The sequence below is a fragment of the Oryx dammah genome, unplaced genomic scaffold (assembly GCF_014754425.2).
Source record: "Oryx dammah isolate SB20612 unplaced genomic scaffold, SCBI_Odam_1.1 HiC_scaffold_5, whole genome shotgun sequence".
Lineage (NCBI taxonomy): Eukaryota > Metazoa > Chordata > Mammalia > Artiodactyla > Bovidae > Oryx > Oryx dammah.
In genome coordinates, this window is record NW_024070189.1 from 86,537,434 (window position 1) to 86,559,071 (window position 21,638).

General features: G+C 42.7%; 1 protein-coding gene across 7 annotated transcripts in view; it reads left to right on the forward strand.

The window, feature by feature from the left end:
* CDC42SE2 (CDC42 small effector 2) overlaps positions 1-21,638 on the forward strand; it is a 118,051-nt gene that overhangs the window by 86,652 nt on the left and 9,761 nt on the right. For all 7 annotated transcript variants that reach the window (XM_040241797.1, XM_040241796.1, XM_040241799.1 and 4 more), the window contains one exon: positions 20,367-20,468. In XM_040241797.1, coding sequence (XP_040097731.1) covers positions 20,367-20,468 — 102 coding nt within the window. The remainder of the gene's footprint in view (positions 1-20,366; positions 20,469-21,638) is intronic.

The following is a 21,638-nucleotide window of genomic DNA, read 5'->3' on the forward strand; positions in this document are numbered from 1 at the left end:
ACTTATCAAGGATCAATACTAATTCTGACATGTTAATTAGAGATTTTTCATTATGATCTTAGAAACCAAACTCCCATAGGTGGTGGTATCAGTGCATAGACTGCCCACAGGAAAGCTGGATCTGGCCACTTAAACATTTGTTTAAGAAAAAGAAACATTTGTTTAATAAGAATCCCCAAGACCTGGGGCTTCTCAACTCTCTTTCTTGATTCTTTGCACATTGGGTTCTTGCTTTCTGACGAGAGGTGGGTGTTCTTTTTTCCATGGTTGCCCTCAGCTCCAGGCTCTTCCTCTCATTTTAACAACCATGAGGAGCAAAGGGCATCTCCCTGCTGTATAGTCCTTCCCGGGGGAGGATTCTGGTGCAGATCATGTCCTGGGCACACACCGTGGTCACGGGTGTGGACTGCTCTGGTTGACACCCTGTCAAAATCGTACGGTTGGAGTGAGGAAGAGGTGATTTCTCCAAAGGAAAGGAACTGGGTTTTTGCTTCTAGAACGAAGTATGCAGAAAGAAATGGCATATGTCCACAATAAAGACTTATGCTTATTTATGCAGGATAGAAATAAAATGTCACTTTGTTTGTCTGAATATCTATTAACTACTCTGGTAAATAGATTATATAGGGGACTGAAATGCAAAAGTAGGAGGTCAAGAAACACCTGGAGTAACAGGCAAATTTGGCCTTGGAGTACAGAATGAAGCAGGGCAAAGGCTAATAGAGTTCTGCCAAGAGAATGCACTGGTCATAGCAAACACCCTCTTCCAACAACACAAGAGAAGACTATACATGAACATCACCAGATGGTCAACACCGAAATCAGATTGATTATATTCTTTGCAGCCAAAGATGGAGAAGCTCTATACAGTCAGCAAAAACAAGACCGGGAGCTGATTGTGGCTCAGATCATGAAATACTTGTTGCAAAATTCAGACGGAAATTGAAGACAGTGGAGAAAACCACTAGACCATTCAGGTATGACCTAAATCAAATTCCTTATGACTATACAGTGGAAGTGAGAAATAGATTTAAGGGACTAGATCTGATAAACAGAGTGCCTGATGAACTATGGATGAAAGTTCGTGACATTGTACAGGAGACAGGAATCAAGACTGTCCCCAAGAAAAAGAAATGCAAAAAAGCAAAGTGGCTCTCTGAGGAAGCCTTACAAATAGCTGTGAAAAGATGGGAAGTGAAAAGCAAAGGCGAAAAGGAATGATATACCCTGCATTGGAATGCAGAGTCCCAAAGAATAGCAAGGAGAGATAAGAAAGCCTTCCTCAGCTATCAATGCAAAGAAATAGGGGAAAACAATAGAAAAGGAAAGACTAGAGATCTCTTCAAGAAAATTAGAGATACCAAGGGAACACTTCATGCAAAGATGGGCTCGATAAAGGACAGAAATGGTCTGGACCTAACAGAAGCAGAAAATATTAAGAAAAGTGGCAAGAACACACAGAAGAACTGTACAAAAACGACCCAGATAACCACGATGGTGTGATCACTCACCTAGAGCCAGACATCCTGGAATGGGAAGTCAAGCTGGCCTTAGATATCACTATGAACAACGCTAGTGGAGGTGATGAAATTCCAGTTGAGCTATTTCAAATGCTGAAAGATGATGCTGTGAAAGTGCTGCACTCAATATGCCAGCAAATTTGGAAAACTCAGCAGTGGCCACAGGACTGGAAAAGGTCAGTTTTCATTCTAATCCCAAAGAAAGGCAATGCCAAAGAATGCTCAGACTACCGCGCAGTTGCACTCATCTCACACGCTAGTAAAGTAATGCTCAAAATTCTCCAAGCCAGGCTTCAGCAATACGTGAACCATGAACTCCCTGATGTTCAAGCTGGTTTTAGAAAAGGCAGAGGAACCAGAGATCAAATTGCCAACATCTACTGGATCATGGAAAAAGCAAGAGAGTTCCAGAAAAACATCTATTTCTACTTTATTGACTATGCCAAAGCCTTTGACTTTGTGGATCACAGTACACTGTGGAAAATTCTGAAAGAGATGGGCATATCAGACCACTTGACCTGCCTCCTGAGAAACCTGTATGCAGGTCAGGAAGCAACAGTGAGAAGTGGACATGGAACAACAGACTGGTTCCAAATAGGAAAAGGAGTACGTCAAGGCTGTATATTGTCATCCTGCTTATATAACTTTTATGCAGAGAACATCATGAGAAATGCTGGGCTGGAGGAAGCACAAGCTGGAATCAAGATTGCCGGGAGAAATATCAGTAACCTCAGATATGCAGATGACACCACCCTTATGGCAGAAAGTGAAGAAGAACTAAAGAGCCTCTTGATGAAAGTGGAAGAGGAGAGTGAAAAGTTGGCTTAAAACATTCAGAAAACAAAGATCGTGGCATCCGGTCCCATCACTTCATGGCAAATAGATGGGGTAACAGTGGCTGACTGTTTTTCTGAGCTGCAAAATCATTGCAGATGGTGATTGCAGCCATGAAATTAAAAGATGCTTACTCCTTGGAAGGAAAGTTATGACCAACCTAGACAGCATATTAAAAAGCAGAGACATTATTTTGCCAACAAAGGTCCATCTAGTCAAGGCTATGGTTTTTCCAGTGGTCATGTGTGGATGTGAGAGTTGGAGTATAAAGAAAGCTGAGCACCAAAGAATTGATGCCTTTGAACTGTGGTGTTGGAGAAGACTCTTGAGAGTCCCTTGGACTGCAAGGAGATCCAACCAGTCCATGCTAAGGGAGATCAGTCCTGAATGTTCATTGGAAGGACTGATGCTGAAGCTGAAACTCCAGTACTTTGGCCAACTCATGCGAAGAGCTGACTCATTGGAAAAGACCCTGATGCTGGGAAAGATTGAGGACAGGAGGAGAAGGGGACAATAGAGAATGAGATGGTTGGATGGCATCGACTCAATGGACATGGGTTTGGGTGGACTCTGGGAGTTGGTGATGGACAGGGAGGCCTGGCGTGCTGCAGTTCATGGGGTCTTGCAAAGAGTCAGACATGACTGAGCGACTGAAATGAACTCAGGTAAAATGTTATAGTGAAAGTGAAAGTCGCTCAGTCATGTTTGACTCTTTGCAACCCCGTGGACTATACAGCCCATGGAATTCTCCAGGCCAGAACACTGGAGTGGGTAGCCTTTCCCTTCTCCAGGGGATCTTCCCAACCCAGGATTGATAGCAGGTCTCCCACATTGCAGGCAGATTCTTTACCAACTGAGCCACAAGGGAAGCAAAAAATGTTACAAAGTTGCTTCAAATCCTTTAAGAACTATTTAAAAATTTTAATCATGGTAGGTCTAGAATACCCTAAGCTATTGTTTAGATGTAAAAAATAAAATGAGAAGTTAATCCAAATCAGTAAAATAAATTAAAAACTAAGGATATGAGAATTATACAAACAGCTTTAAGAAAGAACAGTTTTGAATGTCAAAACGTTGAATATCTAGCAAATGCTGAAGTAAACATGGATAGAATTGTTGTTCGGTTCTAAGTTGTGTCTCTTTGTGACCCCATGAATTGCAGCATGCCAAGCTTTCCTGCCCTTCGCCATCTCCCAGAGTTTGCTCAAGCTCATGTCCATTGTGTCAGTGATGCCATCCAGCCGTCTCACCCTCTGCCGTCCCCGTCTCCTCCTGCCCCCAGTCTTTCCCAGCAGTGGGGTCTTTTCCAGTGAGTGGGCATTTCACATCATGTGGCCGAAGTATTGAAGGTTCAGCTTCAGCATGAATACTCAGGGTTGTTTTCCTTTAGGATCGATTAGTGTGACCTCTTTCTGTCCAGAGGACTCTGTCTTTTCCAGCACCTTTCAATGCAAGTTGAAAGCATCAGTTCTTTGACGCTCAGCCTTCTTTATGGTCCAGATCTCACATCCATCCATGACCGCTGGGAAAACCGCAACTTTGACGATACTCACCTTTGTTGGCAAAGGTGTGTCTGCTTTTTAATATGTGTTCTCAGTTTGTCATAATTTTTCTTCCAAGGGGCAGCCCTCTTCTATGTTCATGGCTGCAGTCACCCAAGTGAAAAGTAAAAGAAGGGTATATTCAGTGCTGGTTATGTACACCTTCATCAGGATTCTAGTTTAGCTAAGGTCCATAAGCAGTTACTTCAGTTGTCTTTTGGCTTTCGTGCCCTATTAATTAAACTTGACATAAAGATAATGAGCAAAAGGTAGAGGCCTATATTAAGCTGTTTATTCACATGGTTTTCATCCTCTTCCCCAAGTCATAACCACTGCATGTCATTTTGAACACTATCAGAGCTCATCAAATATTAATAGGTAATAAAATCCTCTGTCAATCATTTATTTTTGTATGTTTTAAAGTCATGGTAGTCATGTCTTTTCCCCACAGTACTTTATTATGTCTAATGGTTTTTTATGTTTCCTTCCTCTGTTATAATATGTTTTGCTTACTATTTATAGAATATAAGATAATGTATTATATATTGCCTCCAGTGTTCATCAGACTTGGCATGAACTTGGAGTTCGTGGGCACAGATAGGAGATAGTGAGTTTAGTAACTCAAGTCATCACTGATACCTGTAAATATATACATGAACTCTGTAATCATCTTGGTATGCTTAGGACTTATCCAGTCGTTACTGGAATAAAACCATGACTCATGCTTGTGGTGTGTTTGTAGAAATCTTGGTAGAGTCCAGAGGTAAGGAATGAATATGGTGAGAAGCGGATCATATGAGGGTGATGGAGCTAAAGTTTATTTCACTACTTCCGATCTGTAAGTAGGACAAGGTCCCCACATTCCAGTTTTATTGAAGTAACTAACATATAGCATTGTGTTTGTTTAAAGCGTACAACATAATGATTTGATATATGAATATATTGTGAGATGCTTACCACAATAAATTCAGTGACACTCAGCACCTCATATAATTTTTTTTTTACTTTTTATGACAACTTTTTAAAGATTTATTCTTAGCAACAATCATATATACAAGACAGTATTGCTAATTATAGTCACTGTGCTGTACTTCATATCGCAGAACTTACAACTGGGAGTTTGTACCTTCTGGCCCCTTTAACCCATTTCTGCCACCTCCACCCCCACCCCTGTCCCTAACCTCCTGCCTCTGGCCACCACCAGTCTGTTCGCTGTTTCTCTGTTAGTTTTTTTTTTTTTTTTAAATTTTCAGATTTCAGATAGCAGTGAGATTGCACAGTACTCATTTTTTCTTTCTAACTTAATTTCACTTAGCATCATTGCCTCCAGTTTCATCAGTGCTGTTGTGAGTGGCAGTGTTTCCATCTTTTGTTTTATGGCTGAATAAAATTCCATTGGTACCAAAAATTTCCAAAAATTTCATTTTTGGTACCAAATTCAAAAAATCATTGCCAGGAGTGATGTCAAGGAACTTATTCCTGGTTTATTCTAGAGTTTTATGGCTTCAGGTCTTGCATTCAAGTATTTAATCCATCTTGAATAGAGTTTTGGATGCAGTGTAAGGTATTGGTCCAGTTGGATTCTTTGGCGTGTGGCTGTTCAGTTTTCCCAGCACCATTTATTGAAGAGACTATCTTTTCCATTGTTCCATTCCCCCGTTCATAAATTGCTTATGAGTTCCAGCAGTTTTTTGGTGGTCTTTAGGGTTTTTTGTATATAATATCATGTCATTTGCAAATAGAGACAGTTTACTTTTTCCTTTCCAGTTTGGATGCCTTCGCCCCTCTCCCCTTGCCTAATTTCTCTGCCTAGGATTTTCAGTACTACATTGAAAAAATAGTGGTAAGAGTGGGCATCTTTGTCTTGTTTCTGATCTTAGAGGAAAAGCTTCTTGCTTATCACCACTGAGTAAATGTTAGCTGTGGGTTTGTCACCTACAGGCATAATAATGGAAAAATATATTGTGAAAATTGCCAAGATATGATACAGAAACACAAAGTGAACAGATGTTGTTGGGAAAATGGTGCCAATACATTTGGTCAATGCCTAGTTGCCACAAACCTTCAGTTTGAGAAAAATGTGATATCTGTAGGGTACAGTAAAGCAAGGTACAATGAAATGAGACATATCTGTACAGTCTTTTTTATGTCAGAGTATGTTCTTGCTGCATACCTACTTTGTTTAAGAGTATCCCATCATAAATGGATGCTGAGTTTTACCAAATGGTTTTTCTTCCTTGAGATCATGTGACTTTTCCCCTTCATTTTGTTAATGTGGTATGTCTTATTTTGTGATTGCAGATGTTGAACTATCCTTCTGTCTCTGTAATAAATCCCACTTGACTATTGGATTCAGTTTTTTTTTTTTTAAGATTTTTACATCTGTTTTCATCAAGATTGTTGGCTTATAATTTATTTCCCTTCGTGGCCTTGTGTGGTTCTGGTATCAGGATTATGCTGTAATACGAGTTTGGAGGTATACTCTCTTATTTTTTTTTGAAGACTAAATTGCAGGCAGATTCTTTACCATCTGAGCTACCAGAGAAGTGTCTCAGCTGGTAAAGAATCCACTTGCAGTGTGGGAGACCTGGGTTCAATCCCTGGTTTGGGAAGATCCCCTGGAGAAGAGAACAGCTACCCTCTCTAGTATTCTGACCTGGAGAATTCCACCGACTGTATATTCCATGGGTCTCAAGGAGCGGGACACGGCTGAGCGGCTTGAGGTGTAAAGTCACGTTATGTGTTTGAGTTCTGTTGTTGTTTGTGTAGTTGTTTCTATGAACTTTTTTCTTAGTACTGCTTTTGCTGCATCCCAGAAGATTGGTGTGTAATATATCCTTTTTTGTCTCAAAATGTTTTTTGATTTCCCTTGAAAAAGTTTTTTAACGTATTTTGTTTTTGACTCTGTTAGGCTGAGCCTGGCGGGCTACAGTCCATGAGGGCTTTTTCTAGTTGTGGTGGCTTCTTCCGTGGCGCCCCGGCTCCAGGGGCGTGGCTTCAGTAGTTGTGGGGCACGGGTTTAGTTACCTTGCACCATGTGGGATCCTCTGGGGCCAGGATCCAGTGCCACCTGCACTGGCTTGATGTCTCTCTTAATTTTTTCGGTGACCTGTTGGTTAGTCAGTAGTATGTTAAGTGAGTTTTCCACTTTTTTTCTTGTAATTGACTTCTCATTTCATCTTTCATGGTCAGATAAGAATGCTTGATACGACCTCAGTCTTTTTAATTTCTTAGTACTTGAACTCTGGCGTAACACATGGCCTATCCTGTAGACTGATCCGTGTGTACTTGAGAAGAACGTGTGTTCTGTTACCGCTGCGTGGAGAGTCTGCAAAGGGCTGCGAAGGCTGTTGGGCCTAAAGGGCATCTAAGCCCAGTGGTTCCTGGCCGATTTCCCACCTAGGTGATCTCTCTATTGGAATGTGGGTTATTGAAGTCTCCTCCTGTTACTGTATTGCTGTTTCTCTCTTCAGGTCTGTTAATATTTATATATTGTAAATATATATAAATTTATATGTAATATAAATAAATATTTATATAAATATATTAAGCTTTATATATGTTAGATGCTTCCATGTTTGGTGCATAAATATTTACAAGTATTGTATCCACTTGCTGGGTTGACTCCTTTTAATGACCTTCTTTGTCTCTCATAACAACCTTGCCTGTTTTGTTTGATATAAGCATAGCTATCCCTGCTTTCTTTTGGTTTTTATTTGAACAGAATACCTTTTTCTCTTCTCACTTTCAGTCTGTATCTTAGAGCTGAAGTGCTCTTGTCGTTAGTATATAGCTGAGTCTTGTGGTTTCTATTTTATTCAGCTCCTCTGCGTCTTTTGACAGGAATGTTTAGTTCATTTACATTTAAAGTAATTATAGGCATGAACTTAGTATTACCATTTTGTTGTTTTCTGGCTGTCTTATAGCTCCTGTTTCTTCTATCTCTCTTCCTTTGTGATCTGGTGATTTTGTTTATACTGCTGTGCTATAGATCCGTTCTCTCTCTCGTGTATGTATCCATTGCAGGGTTTTGTTTTTGGTTTGTGGTTATGATGAGGCTTGTATAAGACATCTCACATTATCACAGTCTGTTTTAAGCAGATGACGACTGTAGATTGAATGCATCCTAAAGCTTAATATTGTTATTCTCCCCATTTTATGTTTTTGATGTCATAATTTATATATTTTTACCTTGCATAATGTTTTAAAAATTATAGTTCTAGTTCTTTTTATTAATTTTGTCTTCTAATGTTTATACTAGATTTATAAGTATTTATAAGTATAAATTATTGGTTTATCCACCATCATTAATTGTGTATTTATCTTTACCAGTGATAATTACACGTTAATATGCATTTCTATTAGTAGCTGTCATTCTTTTGTTTCAGCTTAACAACTCCCTGTAACTTCTTTTTGTCTGTTCTAGTGATGATGAATTTCTGCAACTTTTGTTTGGCTGGAAAATTCTTTGTCTCTTCCACTTCTGAAAGACAGGCTTGCTGGTAGAATAGTCTTGGTTAATGGTTTTTTGTTTTTTTCTTTTAGCACCTAAAATATACCTTCCCACTTGATTCTCTCACATTTCTATACGGGATGGAGGATTATGTTTAACAAATTGCTTTTTAAAAATAATTTTTTTGGGGGGGGGGTTCTTGCTCCTTTTGTGTGTATCTGTATGTCTTTAAGGTTTGGCAGTTTAATTGTAATGTATCTCAGTGTGGGTCTTCTTGTATTAATTTATTTGCAACTCTCTAGGTTTCCTGCATCTGGATATCTGTCTCTTTCACCAAGGTTGCAGATTTTTCAGCCAGTATTTCTTCAAGTAAGCTTTCTGCCTTTGATTCCCTGTCTTCTTCTGGCGCTGTATAACACGCATATTGGCCTGCTAGATTTTGTCTCTTGTTCATTAATCTGTCTTCACTTTTTCTTCCTTATTTTTTCTCTTTCTGTCGAATTCCACTGCACTGTCTTTGCGTTTGCTGATCCTGTCTTTCACATGAGCTTGTCTTTCGTTGACCCCTTCTGTTGAATTTTTCAATTTAGTAATTTTGTTCTTTCAGCTTCATGATTTCTGTTTGGTACTTACATTTTCTGTTGCTGTTAAAACTCTCACTCTTTTCCGGTGCTGCCCTCCTGATGTCAGCCAGCATCTTTGTGACTTTCAGTTTGAATTCATTATCAGGTAAATCACTTATCTCCATTTTGTGAAGGTCTGTTTTTCGGGTTTTATTTTGTTCTTTTCTTTGGGACACGTTTCTTCATTTTCCTGGACACTCTGTTGGTTCTTCGGTGCGTTTTATGCCGCCTCTTCCGGGTGTGATGTGCTGGCCACGTGCAGGGATTGAACATTATCCTCAGCCTGGTCCAAGTTCTTGGTTGGCTCTCAAACCTAGCGATTGTCCAAAGCCACATTCTTTGTTGTTGAGGGTGTGCCAAAACCTGTCAGTGTTCAGAGGGGAGGATCTCAGGCAGCATCTTCTGAGCTACAGAAAAGCTGGGAGCTAGGGATCTGTCCATTCCCTATGCGCTGAGATGTTGCGGTGATAGCTAGGAAAGAATTAGTCAATCGCTTCCATGTTCCGGGACCCACGACCTGGAGCCCAGCTGGCCACTAAAGCCAGGCAATCAGAAAGTGTGTCCCCTGGGAGACACTTGGGGGCCTGGAACAGGCAAGAGGAAAACTGTGGAGATGGTGCCCACTGGCCTCGTTTCTGAGCAGTATCTTAGTCTATCTGTGTGTGTGCTAAATTAGAAGCTTGACCCCCAGGTAGCAGCTTTTAAAGTATGCAAGTAGACCTCTCCTCGGGAAGGACTCAGGAGAGGGCAGGCCTGACTGCTGCCTGTGCCCTGAGCCCTGTGGAGTTCGCAGGTTTGGAAGTGTTTCTTTGCTACAATGAATAGGCTCTTCTTTTTGATGGAAACTGTGGATTAAAACACATTGTTTGGTGGCTAGGTTCTTGTTTTTAATGGAAAAAAACCATTCAACCCAATGGCTTTCCAAATAATTTAAACACACACAAACTTTGTAATAGTGTTTAAGAGTTCAAGAGGTTAACTAATGTGAATATAAGGTGGGAACGTGAGCGCTGGCCGAGAGATTCCAAATGAGGGTTTGCCAGAGTTTCTTGGATTTGAAGGGAGTGTTAAAACGTAGCTTACTTCTTTTCAAGGTATTATCAGATGAGTTCCTGTACTTAAAGTGCTTAGAAATATGCCTAGCATATAGTAATACTCTTAAGAATTGCCTATTGTTTTAAAATATTCAGCTGTAAATCTTCAGAGTCAGTATTTCTAAACCATTGAGCCATTGATATCACTGTTAGCCTTGAACGTTCCTGGACCTGCCCCAAACTTGGTGAATCTGAAATTCTGCAAGGAGAGGTCAGCAGCCTGTGTTCTAACAAACCCTCACAGAGATTCTGATGCACAGTAAAGCTTGCTTTCCTATTAACAGCCAGCATAAAAGCTGAGACAGTAATGACGGTGCAGCTACTCTCTGGGAGATAGCAGCATTGTGACGTAAAAGCGAAAAACCCAACAAAACAGGTAAGTAATTTTCTTGTGCGGAAATATAAAATCCACTAGAATTTTCATCTTTTTTTTTTTTTTTTAACATCTTCCGTATGTGGTAGGTCCTTGAGAAATATTTGGTCATACTATTGGATAAGACAAACAGTTTTGAGAGAACTGAGCTGACATTGTTTCTTTAAAATCCTTTTATTCAGCAGCCATTGTCCAATGTGTCAGGCACAGCTGTGGTCAAAGAACTCTTAGCATGGTAGGAGAGTCCAGCTGTGGGCAGATAAATTATAAGCAGTATTTTTAAGCATTAAAATTGAAATAATGAGCCTTGTGCTCTAAATGCTTAGACCAAGGAACGCCCAGCAGCCTCATCTCCGAAGGTCGTGTTTGAGCTGAGTCTTAGGAGTGAATAGGCAGTGCCACACAGCGGGGGTTTGGGAGAGGGCATTTCACATAGTTTGTTGATGTTACAGCCGTAACTGTTGCTTTCATTTTTGTGGGAGACCCACTAGTAAAATCCTTTTCCTTTACTATAAAAAATATCAAATCTCTTTTTGTGTTACAGCTTTGTGTAGCCCTCGTTAGTCATTTTCTCCCCCGGTCGTATAAACTGGATGGATAATAGGATGTAGTTTGAAAGTACTTACGGCATCGTGTCCTGTCAGTGGCATCATAGGGAAAGTGACTGTTTGCTTTAGAAATGCCCAGTGCCTAGTGACATTGTCGATATTTCAGAAGGTTAACTTTGCTTATTTCAGGGGCTCCCAAACTTTTGTTTTTGTTCCCCATAACACTTCAGTAATTTTTTCATGGTGTTCGCAGGGCAAGAGAAATAATCTCACAGATTTACTTATTAGGTTTGGTCTGAACAACTTAGTATTTATGTTCTAAAAACTGAGCTGTCATTTGAAAAAGTTATACGCATACATAGGAAGAAAATAAGTTTTTATTTCCTTCCCAAATAACCATGATTACTTACATGTGTGCCTGTGCGGCGTGCTAGAGCTCTTCAAACTCTGGGATCAGCTGGAACACCACCAGCGCCTTCTCCAGGTCCATACCTACTTCTGTACAGTACTGGACTTCATGCACAGCAGCTGCTGAATAACTCTGCTTTGCAAATATATGTCATTGTAAAAAGTGTGTGCTCTAAGATTGGAATTTTGAGTTATCTTGGACTAGTTCACACAGCGTTGTACATATATTAAGTATCACTGTGCTTCCCTCACTCTGAAGATATCCCACGGGGCCCCTGGATGTTTGCCTACTGCTCAACACAGTCTGGGAATCATGGGTTACTTGATACATTCACAGGTAGGGGATTTGGTTATACTTCTCTCTCAACTTTCTCTCTCCAGGTCATAAAGTTAAGTCAGTAGTATACCTTTGTCTTTTAGCCTTCTGAATACTTAGTCCACATCGGGGTAAGTGATTGCTACCTTACAGCCTGAAAGGGCGAGCCTTTTTCCCCTGCTCCAGATGGCAGGCTCTTGTGTTCTTCCTTCATATTTCATGTCCGTTTTTTGAAGGACCTGACGCTCTTCCACCTGTGCTTTTACCTTAGGCCTCCTGTTGCCTCTGGAACCTGGCCTTAAACTGCTCCTCAGTAGCATGAGTTTGTGCATGAAGCTGTCCAGAGAAAAGTCTTAGAGGGACTATTAAGTGATTAATCACTTCCTGGAAGCTATATTTGATCAGTATGGGCTTCCCAGGTGGCGCTAATGGTAAAGAATCCACCTGCCAGTGCAGGAGCTATAAGAGAAGCAGGTCCAATCCCTGAGTCGGGAAGACCCTCCGGAGGAGGGCATGGCAACCCGCTCCAGTATTCTTGTCTGGAGAATCCCAGGGACAGAGGAGCCTGGCAGGTTACAGTCTGTGGGGTTGCAAAGAATTGGACACGACCAAGGTGACTTACCACGCATGCATGCACATAGAAATGTGAGGGAGGGGGGACGTTTATATTACCCCAAAAATGTTTAAAAAGTTAGGCCTGAAAAAGCATGTGACTGTGATGTTTATATATTCGTAAAAAAAACCATGTAACTGTGATGTTTATATATTCATAAAAGTATTCATTCAGGAAACGTGTGTTGATGAGTTGCTCTGTGCTGTGTATGGCGCTGGCCCTTGGTGGGCTGACGTTTTATATGCCCTCTCTGTGAGGAGCACATGTGCCATCCAGTGGACATTTTAAATTTGGTGTGAGATGCAAATTTTACTTTGGTAGAGGTGGAAAATCCAGAGCCTGGTGGGCTGCAGTCCATGGGGTCGCGAAGAGTCGGACACGACTGAGAGACTTCCCTTTCACATTTCACTTTCATGCATTGGAGAAGGAAATGGCAACGCACTCCAGTGTTCTTGCCTGGAGAATCCCAGGGATGGCGGAGTCTGTGGGGTCGCACAGAGTCGGACACGACTGAAGCGACTTAGCAGCAGCAGCAGCAGAGGTGAACACAAGGTTCTGTGGGTACAGAAAGGAGGAGCATGGAACCTCAGAGCAAGGGTATAGAGAAGAGGTGCCCGGGTTAGCCACGGAGCAGTAGGAAGGGTCCTTCAGGTCGAGGCAGAGAAGTGAGAAAGTTTGATCATAGCATATTTAAGGAACTTTGAGTAGCAGACTGAAGCTTAGAATGCAAGAAAACATTAAAGGATGAGGCTGGAGAGAGAAACAGGATTTCATAGGCTTCAAGATTTTGAATTTAGCCTGCAGGTTTTGGAAAGCCATTGAGGGATTTTTAAAGTGATGTGTGCCGTCAGTTTTGTACTTTGGAAAGGTAGATCTAAATACAGGGCAAGGAGTATCAGGCAGGGAAGGAAGGCTGTGAAGCTCTGGCAGTCAGCTAGGCAGCGACTGCGGCGATGGAGGTAGAAGGCGGTGGGGGCTGCAGGAAGGCTGTGGCAGTGCCGGGGGGTGGAGAGAGGAAGGGCAGCCTAGAGTCCGCGTCCCCAGGATGTGCTGTGGCCTGATGCTGTGAGGAGCAGGAGTACTCAGCCCCGGCTTGGAGTACTGCCAGGAGTGTTGCCCACCCCAAGGGGCGTGGGAAGGAGGGCCGGGCTGCAGAAGCAAGGTTGCACACTCACTTGTGGACACCGGCGGAGATGGCGGCCCCCTCCAGCATCCTCGCCTGGGGAATCCCACAGACAGAGGAGCCTCGCGGGCTGCAGTCCCTGGCGGCACAAGAATTGGACACGAGCTAGTGGCTAAGCCACCATCACAAAGTGGGATTCCTTGGCCACTCAGGGACCCTGCCTGCAATGCAGGAGACCCAGGTTCGACCCTGGGACACATCCCCTGGAGGAGGGCATGGCAGCCCACTCCAGTGTTCTCTCTTGGAGAATTCCATGGACAGAGGAGCCTGGCGGGCTGCCGTCCCTGGGTCACAAAGAGTCGGGCATGACTGAGTGACTAATGCTTTACACTTTGTGAACATAGGAAGTTTGAGTATCCTGTCAGCATTCACACGGGCGTGTCCAGTAAGCAGCTGAATGTGTGTCTAATGCTCAGAGAAGAGAAAGCAGACTCACGAGTCACCAGCGTAGAGTTAACAAGGTGAAGACGTGGGGAGGAGGGAAAAGGGACCCTAGGACACCCTGGAGAAGGCCGCCCCGCGCAGGGCACACAGGCGCAGAGGGACGGAGCGGGCATCAGAGACGAGCGGGAGAGCAGAGAGGAGAGAGCCTTTGGAAACATAGTCTCAGCATGATCCTTTGTCCGAATTTTATATTCCAGATTTTTACTTTTGTATTGGCCTGCTGCTGCTGCCGCTAATATTGGCCTAGTAGTTTTTATTTTCAAAGAAGGAGCGTGTGATGGGAGTGCGTGAATGGTGCATGTAGGTAGCAGCGTTTTAAACTGAATGGTACTGCAGTTCCCCGTGGGTTGATGTGGCAGCTCCGCAGTGTATTTTTTAAAAACTTCAAATATATCTCCTAAATATCTATATGTCTCTTAGAGTTAAGGGAGGAAGACAGGAAGTACATAGTGAATTTTAGAATTGTAAGGCCTGAGAAAGAGTACAGATAAGATTATGTTCTAATGAAAATCAGACCTGAAAGTAAATGTTTATTGTTCATATTTGTGACATAACCGTTTTTGCTAGTACCCAGTGCATATGTTTTTATGTAAGTTGTAGACTAGGAGGAAAACAAAATGAACTAGCATATATCTTTTTAAAAGCTAATGAGGGAAAGGAGCGCCTCCCCCATCCAGCTTCAGTTGTTATTGATGGGGGAATCTTGTTTCACCTGTGAACCCTCACCCCCCTCTGGATAAATAAAAGCAAATTCTGGATATCACATTTCATTGAACAAGTGTTTAGGATGTAAGATTTAGTCTCTAAGATTGAAATAATGGTGGTAGCGGTGGTGGTTTAGTCGCTAGTCGTGTGTGACTCTTGTGACCCCGTGGCCTGTAGCCCGCCAGGCCTCTCTGTCCATGGGATTCTCCAGGAGGGACAGAGTGCTGGAGTGGGTTGCCATTCCTTTCTCCAGGGGATCGTTCCAACCTAGAGCTCAAACCCGGGTCTCCTGCATTGAAAGTGGATTCTTTTATCAACTGAGCCGCCGGGGAAGCCCTAAAAAGTTTTAATGAAGCGTAGTTGACACACATTAAATGGGAAGAGACATTTCCCCTTATCCTTCAGGGTAGTACAACTACTCATTTGTTTTAACCTTTGGGCCTTGGCCTTACGCAGAATAACAGTTAATATTTTAAGGGTGGCAGGAATTATTCAGAAGGTTGACAGTTTAGTAAAGTTCCCTATAAGGAATAAAGAAAAATAAAGTATGTTTCCAGGAAAAACGGTGACTCTGCTGCTGACAACAGTTAGTGCGTATTGAGTGAAGTACAGCGTTTCCTGTTTTTCTCTGCAGAGGCCTGACTCTGGAATTCCCCTGTTTGCCCACGATTTAATTCTAGTCTCTGCCCTGTGCTCTCAGTACAGCAAACCGGAGAAGTGGGCTTTTCTTCACATGTCTGACTTGTGCCTGAAAAATATTTCAGTTTTGTATCTTAAAATACTTAGTTATACTCAGAATCTAGGTTTTTGACTCAGAAAGTAGTAACAGAAGTCTGAAGAACACCTCAGCCCGGGTCTGGATCCTGTCCTTCCTACCTTCTCTGGAGCACTTATAATATTGATAACCCTTCATTTTTCTTTACCTTCTGTTTCTTTTCTGATCTGTCACATCAGAAACTAAGCAAAATCAAGTCTTTCTCATCTTGAAGGAAAAAAAATCCAATCTGCGCTGGTTCCCTCTTCTCCCTTGAACTACAGCTCTCTCCTCCCCGTTCAGAGGCCAGACTCTGTCCCATCCTCTGTGTTGGAGCTCTCATTTCCGCGTCTCCTGGAAGCCCCTCACTCCCCTGCTGTCTGGAGCTCCCGTCACTGCGGGCACAGGATCACTGACGTGCTGAGTAGGTGCTGCTGAGTCCAGGGAAGATGCTTCTCTTCACCTGACCTCCCTCCAGCTTTGCAGCCTGTCACCTAATCCCCCCTTAACACTTGGAAGAACCCACATCTGACTTTGCTCCTGACTTCTAGGCTGTTCCTTGTTGGCTTCCTTTAATGGCTTATTTTCCTCATCCAGCCTTATAGGGAGTGTTTCCTGTGTGCTTTTCTTCCTGGGAAGTCTCATCAACTCAGAGTGCTTTATTCTGGTGACTGTTTCTCATCTCTCATCTCTAGTTAGCCCTTCTCAGAATCCTGTATCTGTGTATTCAGTGCACGTGAACATGAGGCACACTAAATATCATTTGATAGGCCTCACTTAAATGTCTCATAGATATCTCAGATTCGGTGTGTCTTTTTTTTTTTCCCATTTATTTGTTTGGCTCCCCGGGTCTTAGTTGTGGCCCATGGGATTGCCCGTCTTCATTGCAGCGTGTGCAGTTTTTGACTGTGGCACGGGGATTCTTGGTTGTGTAGAATCTAGTTCCCTGACCAGGGATGGAGCCCAGGCCGTCTGCATAGGGAGAGCAGAGTCTTAGCCATGGACCCCTAGGGAAGTCCCAAATTCAGTGCGTCTTAAACGGAATCTTTCATCGCCTTCCAGTGTGACTCTTCCGGCAAGGCTCTCCCAGTATTATCTAATCCACTGAATCCTGTACTCTGTATTCAGATCTGAAATCTGTGCATCTGTCACAACTTTTACCTTTCCCTAGTTCTCAAATCCAGTCAGCAACCACTTGTTTTTGATTCTAGCTTCAATCTGAACTTTCAATTTCTGCTACTGTTAGTTGAAATTAAGTAATCTCCTTTAACCAACATCATTATAATGACTTTTCCGTTGGTGCCCTCCACCGTGCTTTCCATTGTAGCTACCATGGAGTAGCCTTTAGAACCATTCTGACCATTCATTCCCCTGCTTAACAAGCTGGGCTCCTTCTAGCCTTAAAGAAGGGAGGACTGAAACTTCTGCTTTTTTACCCTAAAATCAAGATTAGACTAGATGTCATGAAGTAAAGTCTAAAGGAAAAGTGTGATGCCCAGCTCCATAAAGTTCAAGTTGAAAGGTAGTCATTATTTTCAGATTATGAATTAGCCACCCAACATAAGTACTGTGGTACAAGCAGGTTGATGTCTTCCTGTCCTTTGAATCAGTTCCGTTGTCTCCTCCTGAACATCCTCTCTCATTCAGGATGCCTGTTGTGTTATCGTTTATGAGTGCATATTACTACACCTGCTTCAGAAGCATATCGATCTACAAGCATGTCCGTTCGTTAATCTTTCAGGGAACATTTCTGGGTGAGATAGCTGGTGGCCTCAGTGCACCATGGTGACGCCTCTCTCCCTGCATCTTGCAATAATTCAGCTGTTGGAATAACTCACGTAATGTGGATTCATGGGCCCGGTGTAGCCACCTGCTAAGCCCCACACACACCCTTCTGAAGGAGAAGATATGGATTCGGAACTTGAGGAGTCTCGTGTATTCCTGGGGCAAGAATGATATGGAAATAGATCTTATTCTCTGAAATAAGCCAGTGCATTGCCTGCTTTAGAGGGCCCTCTGGCTGAGCCAGGTGGCACCCTCTGTACTTGGGAGCTGCGGCCCCTTCAGGCTGGTCTGCACAAAGTCCACAGTCCCACAGATGCCACGAGTCCAGTGACTATAACTGCTGACCGTTGTCCTCATCTGTAGACATCCCCCCTTTTCTGCTTCTGTCTGGAGTGTGCCAAGAACCTGGAAGCCGTCTCCTTTACTGTCAGTCAGGGGCATCCTGGGGAAGAAACCCCAACAGTTTGTCCTGATCAGGTGTCAAGAAAGTTCGTGTCCTGTTCTGGTGCAGATGCTTGGATGTGCTTGGAGAAACATGGTTTTCTAATAAGACGAGTTTACTGGCAATGTAGCAGTGTATTATCGAGAAAAAATAGGCACAAATCTAGTATTTGCATTGCCTGTTCCCTTCCTTAATCCCAGAAGAGAGAGGCAGCACGGCTTCTCAGGGATCTGTCAGGGACTTGCGCTGTAGCGTCTCAGGTGGGAACAGTATGAAGGGAACTTTGTTGAATTTGGTGGATAGAAATGGACAGACTCAGAGTCTAGGGGCAAAATAGGGAACCGGGTGGAAGAGACGGCGCTGTGGCACTTGGCCTCCCGCCTCAAAGGAGGGCTGAGGGTACCAAGTCTGTGGTTGGGGCGTCTGTGAGCTTCCTTAAGTGGCACTGCATGAGGATAGCAGGAAGGGGGTATGTTTTGCCAAGAAATAGAAGATTGAAGAACACAGACAAAGGCGTCTAGACCCGTGTCTGGCTTGCTGCCAAGCCTTTTAACCTGAAGTCTCTGTACAGCCCCAGGGGACAGGGCCCCAAGGATGGATCGACTCAACCCTTTAAAAGGGTCTTGGAGTAATTAAATTCGGAGAAGTAAAGGAATGGATATTTTACTCCTAGGTGGTGGTGGTGGTGTTCAGTCATGTCTGACTCTTTGCGACCCCCGTGGACTGCTGCGTATCAGGCTTCCCTGTTACCATCTCCTCTGATCAAACGCATGTGCATTGAGTTGATGATGTCATCCAACCATCTTACCCCCTGGCACCCCCTTCTCCTGCCCTCAGTCTTTCTAGCCTCAGGTTCTTTTCCAGTGAGTTGGCTCTGAGGGTGTTATACACGGTAATACCTGTTGTCACAGACTCTTAATTTATTCAATCAGGCATTTTTGCGAGAAAATCGGAAATCATATAATACCAAGTTTCAGATTAGAAGATAACTGCAAACAGAGAACTTCCCCCCAAATTAGAATGGATAAAATAACAACGTATCTACCACTGAAAAAAATTCCTGATCTAGGGCTAAGGCCGCTAAACCAGAACTTGCGAGCCACCCTTTTTTGTGCTTAAAAGTTGAATGGAACACTGCCATTCTCACTTGGTCTCTCATTGTCTCTAGCTCCTTACCTGCTGTGATAACCGTGGGGTCAAAGCTCTGGCAGACTGTGTGGCCTGCAGGCTTAACATATTTACTCTCTGGCCTACGAGAACACATGTGGATTCCTAAAGAGGATGAAGTGGAGTTATTTTCTAATACAGTGAAATATACAAAGGACACCAATAAGTGAGGAAACCAGGAAAATCACACACACTCTCCCTCCCTCCTCACTCCTACCCTCCTTAGGCACACAAGCACATTCAGTTGTCCACATAACAAGCTCTAGAAATTGCAAACAAAGAACATAAGGAGAATCAAAGAAGTAAGAGAAGAAACTTTTGTACACTAGAGCAGAATTTGTGTTCAACTAGAGAGGGATCCCCATATGCCATACAGAATACTGGAAGGGAAAACCAATGAACCTGGAGATGGTCCAGAGTCACTGTTGAACTCTGAGACTTCTTTTGGGATTCTGTGGCAATAAAATGTAGAGACAGTAAAATAATACCTATTTTAGCTCTAAAATTAATGTGTGAACACGCCACTTTTGTGGTTCTATAGAAAATCACATTCTCACCCTGAAGAGCTGTCACTTGGATAAGTTTTTAGGGTTTATTATATGCATAGCAACATTTCAGGGGATGGCGACGTGAAATACTATGTTCAGAGGCAGCCTGACCTAGTTCCACTAGTTTGCAACTTGCCTTAGTTTTGATGCAGGTGGTGTTTTCAGGAGAAGTATTCTGTTGAAAGGGTAGAAGATGGGGCTACTCAGAGTTGGCACTGGGACACTAAGCGAGCTGTGCCCGTGGCCTCTCTCAGTCGATCACAGAATCTAAGGCATCATGGAAAACTTGGGTCTACTTTAAAATTACCTTCATCTCTTGAAAAATCTTGCATGGTTCAGTTGAACACAGCAGCAGGGTGAGGAAGTGTCCCTAGTGCGGTGGAGGGCGCATTGGTGGAGCAAAGACCACTGCGGCCTGCAGCTGTAGTCCTGGGGGGCTGCTGGGACGCAGGTGTCAGAAATGCAGGGGAGGCGGTTTGTAACTTACAGCCAGAAGAGACTGGAAATCAGTGACTGGACTAGAACCGAACCCTCCCCCGTACCACTAGCTGACAGATTCACACCAGCAGGAAAGGGCAGTTGGCTATAATTTAAGTAATAACCATGAGAATAGCTCAGTGTTTAATGACGGCATGTAGAATTCAGTACTTACATCATACTGTCGTCTTTGTTATGAACGATGGTTACAGATGATACTTCTACATATTTTTTTTTTTAGGAATAAAACTTAAATGGTTATTATACAAATACATAGATGGCCAAAGTTAGATCAAATAATCTATTTTAAATTCTAAATATTACTTTGCTTTATCATTTTTTTTTTTTTTTGTGGTGCATATATTTCTCTGGGGGGTTCAGCGTAGGAGATGGTTGTGGTGATACCAAGATTTAGGTATTTTTCTGTCCTGGGCAAAAACATTTTCCATAGAGAGTCATTTGTGCATAAAGTATAAATCTACCAGAATAAGTTTTTGTTAACAAGACCATTTTCTGAACATTATTTCTTATATTTTAGAAGAGGCGCCGGCGGATTGACCGAAGTATGATTGGAGAGCCCACAAACTTCGTGCACACAGCTCACGTGGGGTCAGGTGACCTGTTCAGTGGGATGAACTCTGTAAGTACAAGGGTGGAACAAGGGTGGGGCCTTGGGGCGCGGTCACATGTGCCTGTCTGGCCAGTGCGTACATTCTTAATGACTGCACTGTGCCCGGTGAGTTACGGACATTGAATACACGTGCTTAATGTGAGCGTGAAGAGAAGAAAATGAACAGTGGAGAAATCTCTTATTTAGTTTGCAAAGCCATGTGTTTTTCTGTTTTTACTAAATTCTTTGTAGCTACATTTCTTCTGAATAACTGCTTTAAAATTTTTAAAGGATTTGAGCTCAGAAAGGAAGTTACTATCACGTGGATTCTCATGCCATCATTCCCCCATCCCTTCTACCCCCACAGCAACTTTGAGGTCAGCTTTTCAGTAATATTTAAGCTCCTTTTTGTTCTCTTAAGTTCAGTTGGTTGCCTTTGCAAATGTATTTGTCCCATTTACCTTAGAAAATATTAGCCTTTATCTGATGTTACAATGCTTGCAATTTATTTATTACTGTAACATAAGTTCTCGTGCACTTAGCAGAGGATTAAAATTTGTACGTATTTGCTCTTTGTTATAGAGGTTTCGGTGAACTTCACAAGAGACTTTAGATACACTCAGTTGAACTCTTACTCCCTAATTTGCATCTAAGAGAAACAGAGAGTAGTAGTATAGAAACCAGTCTCTACTGGGGTTTTTATCGGGGCTGTGCCTCATCCTTGCCCTGAAGCAAATGACCGTGTATCCAGAGCTGCTTCCCCACCAGATCTCAAGTACGCACGTGTGTCTGAATGTTCCCTCAAGTGTTTAGAACCAGAGAGTCAGTAAGGCTTTCATAACACAGATACGCTGCATTGTGTGCTCACTGAATGGACACTGTTCACAAAACACTAAACAGGAGAACAGACTTGTAAAATAGGTAGATGGGTATCCTGGATACAGCACACAAATCTGTCCCTGCAGTTACTGAGTGAGCTAAGGGATGACATTTGTAGCTTCCTGGAAAGGAAACAGCTTGTTTGTTTTAAGTCTGTAGGAAAAGTACACTGAACGGCTTTTGTGGAAATGTAAGAGGTGTCAGGTTGCTGTTAAAATACAATTCAGTAGCTTTGTTTCCTGGATCAGTGTGGAATGATGAGCCGTTGTTAATATTAAGGTCATTGTGACAAAGATAAATAGAATGAATGGTTTCAAATTT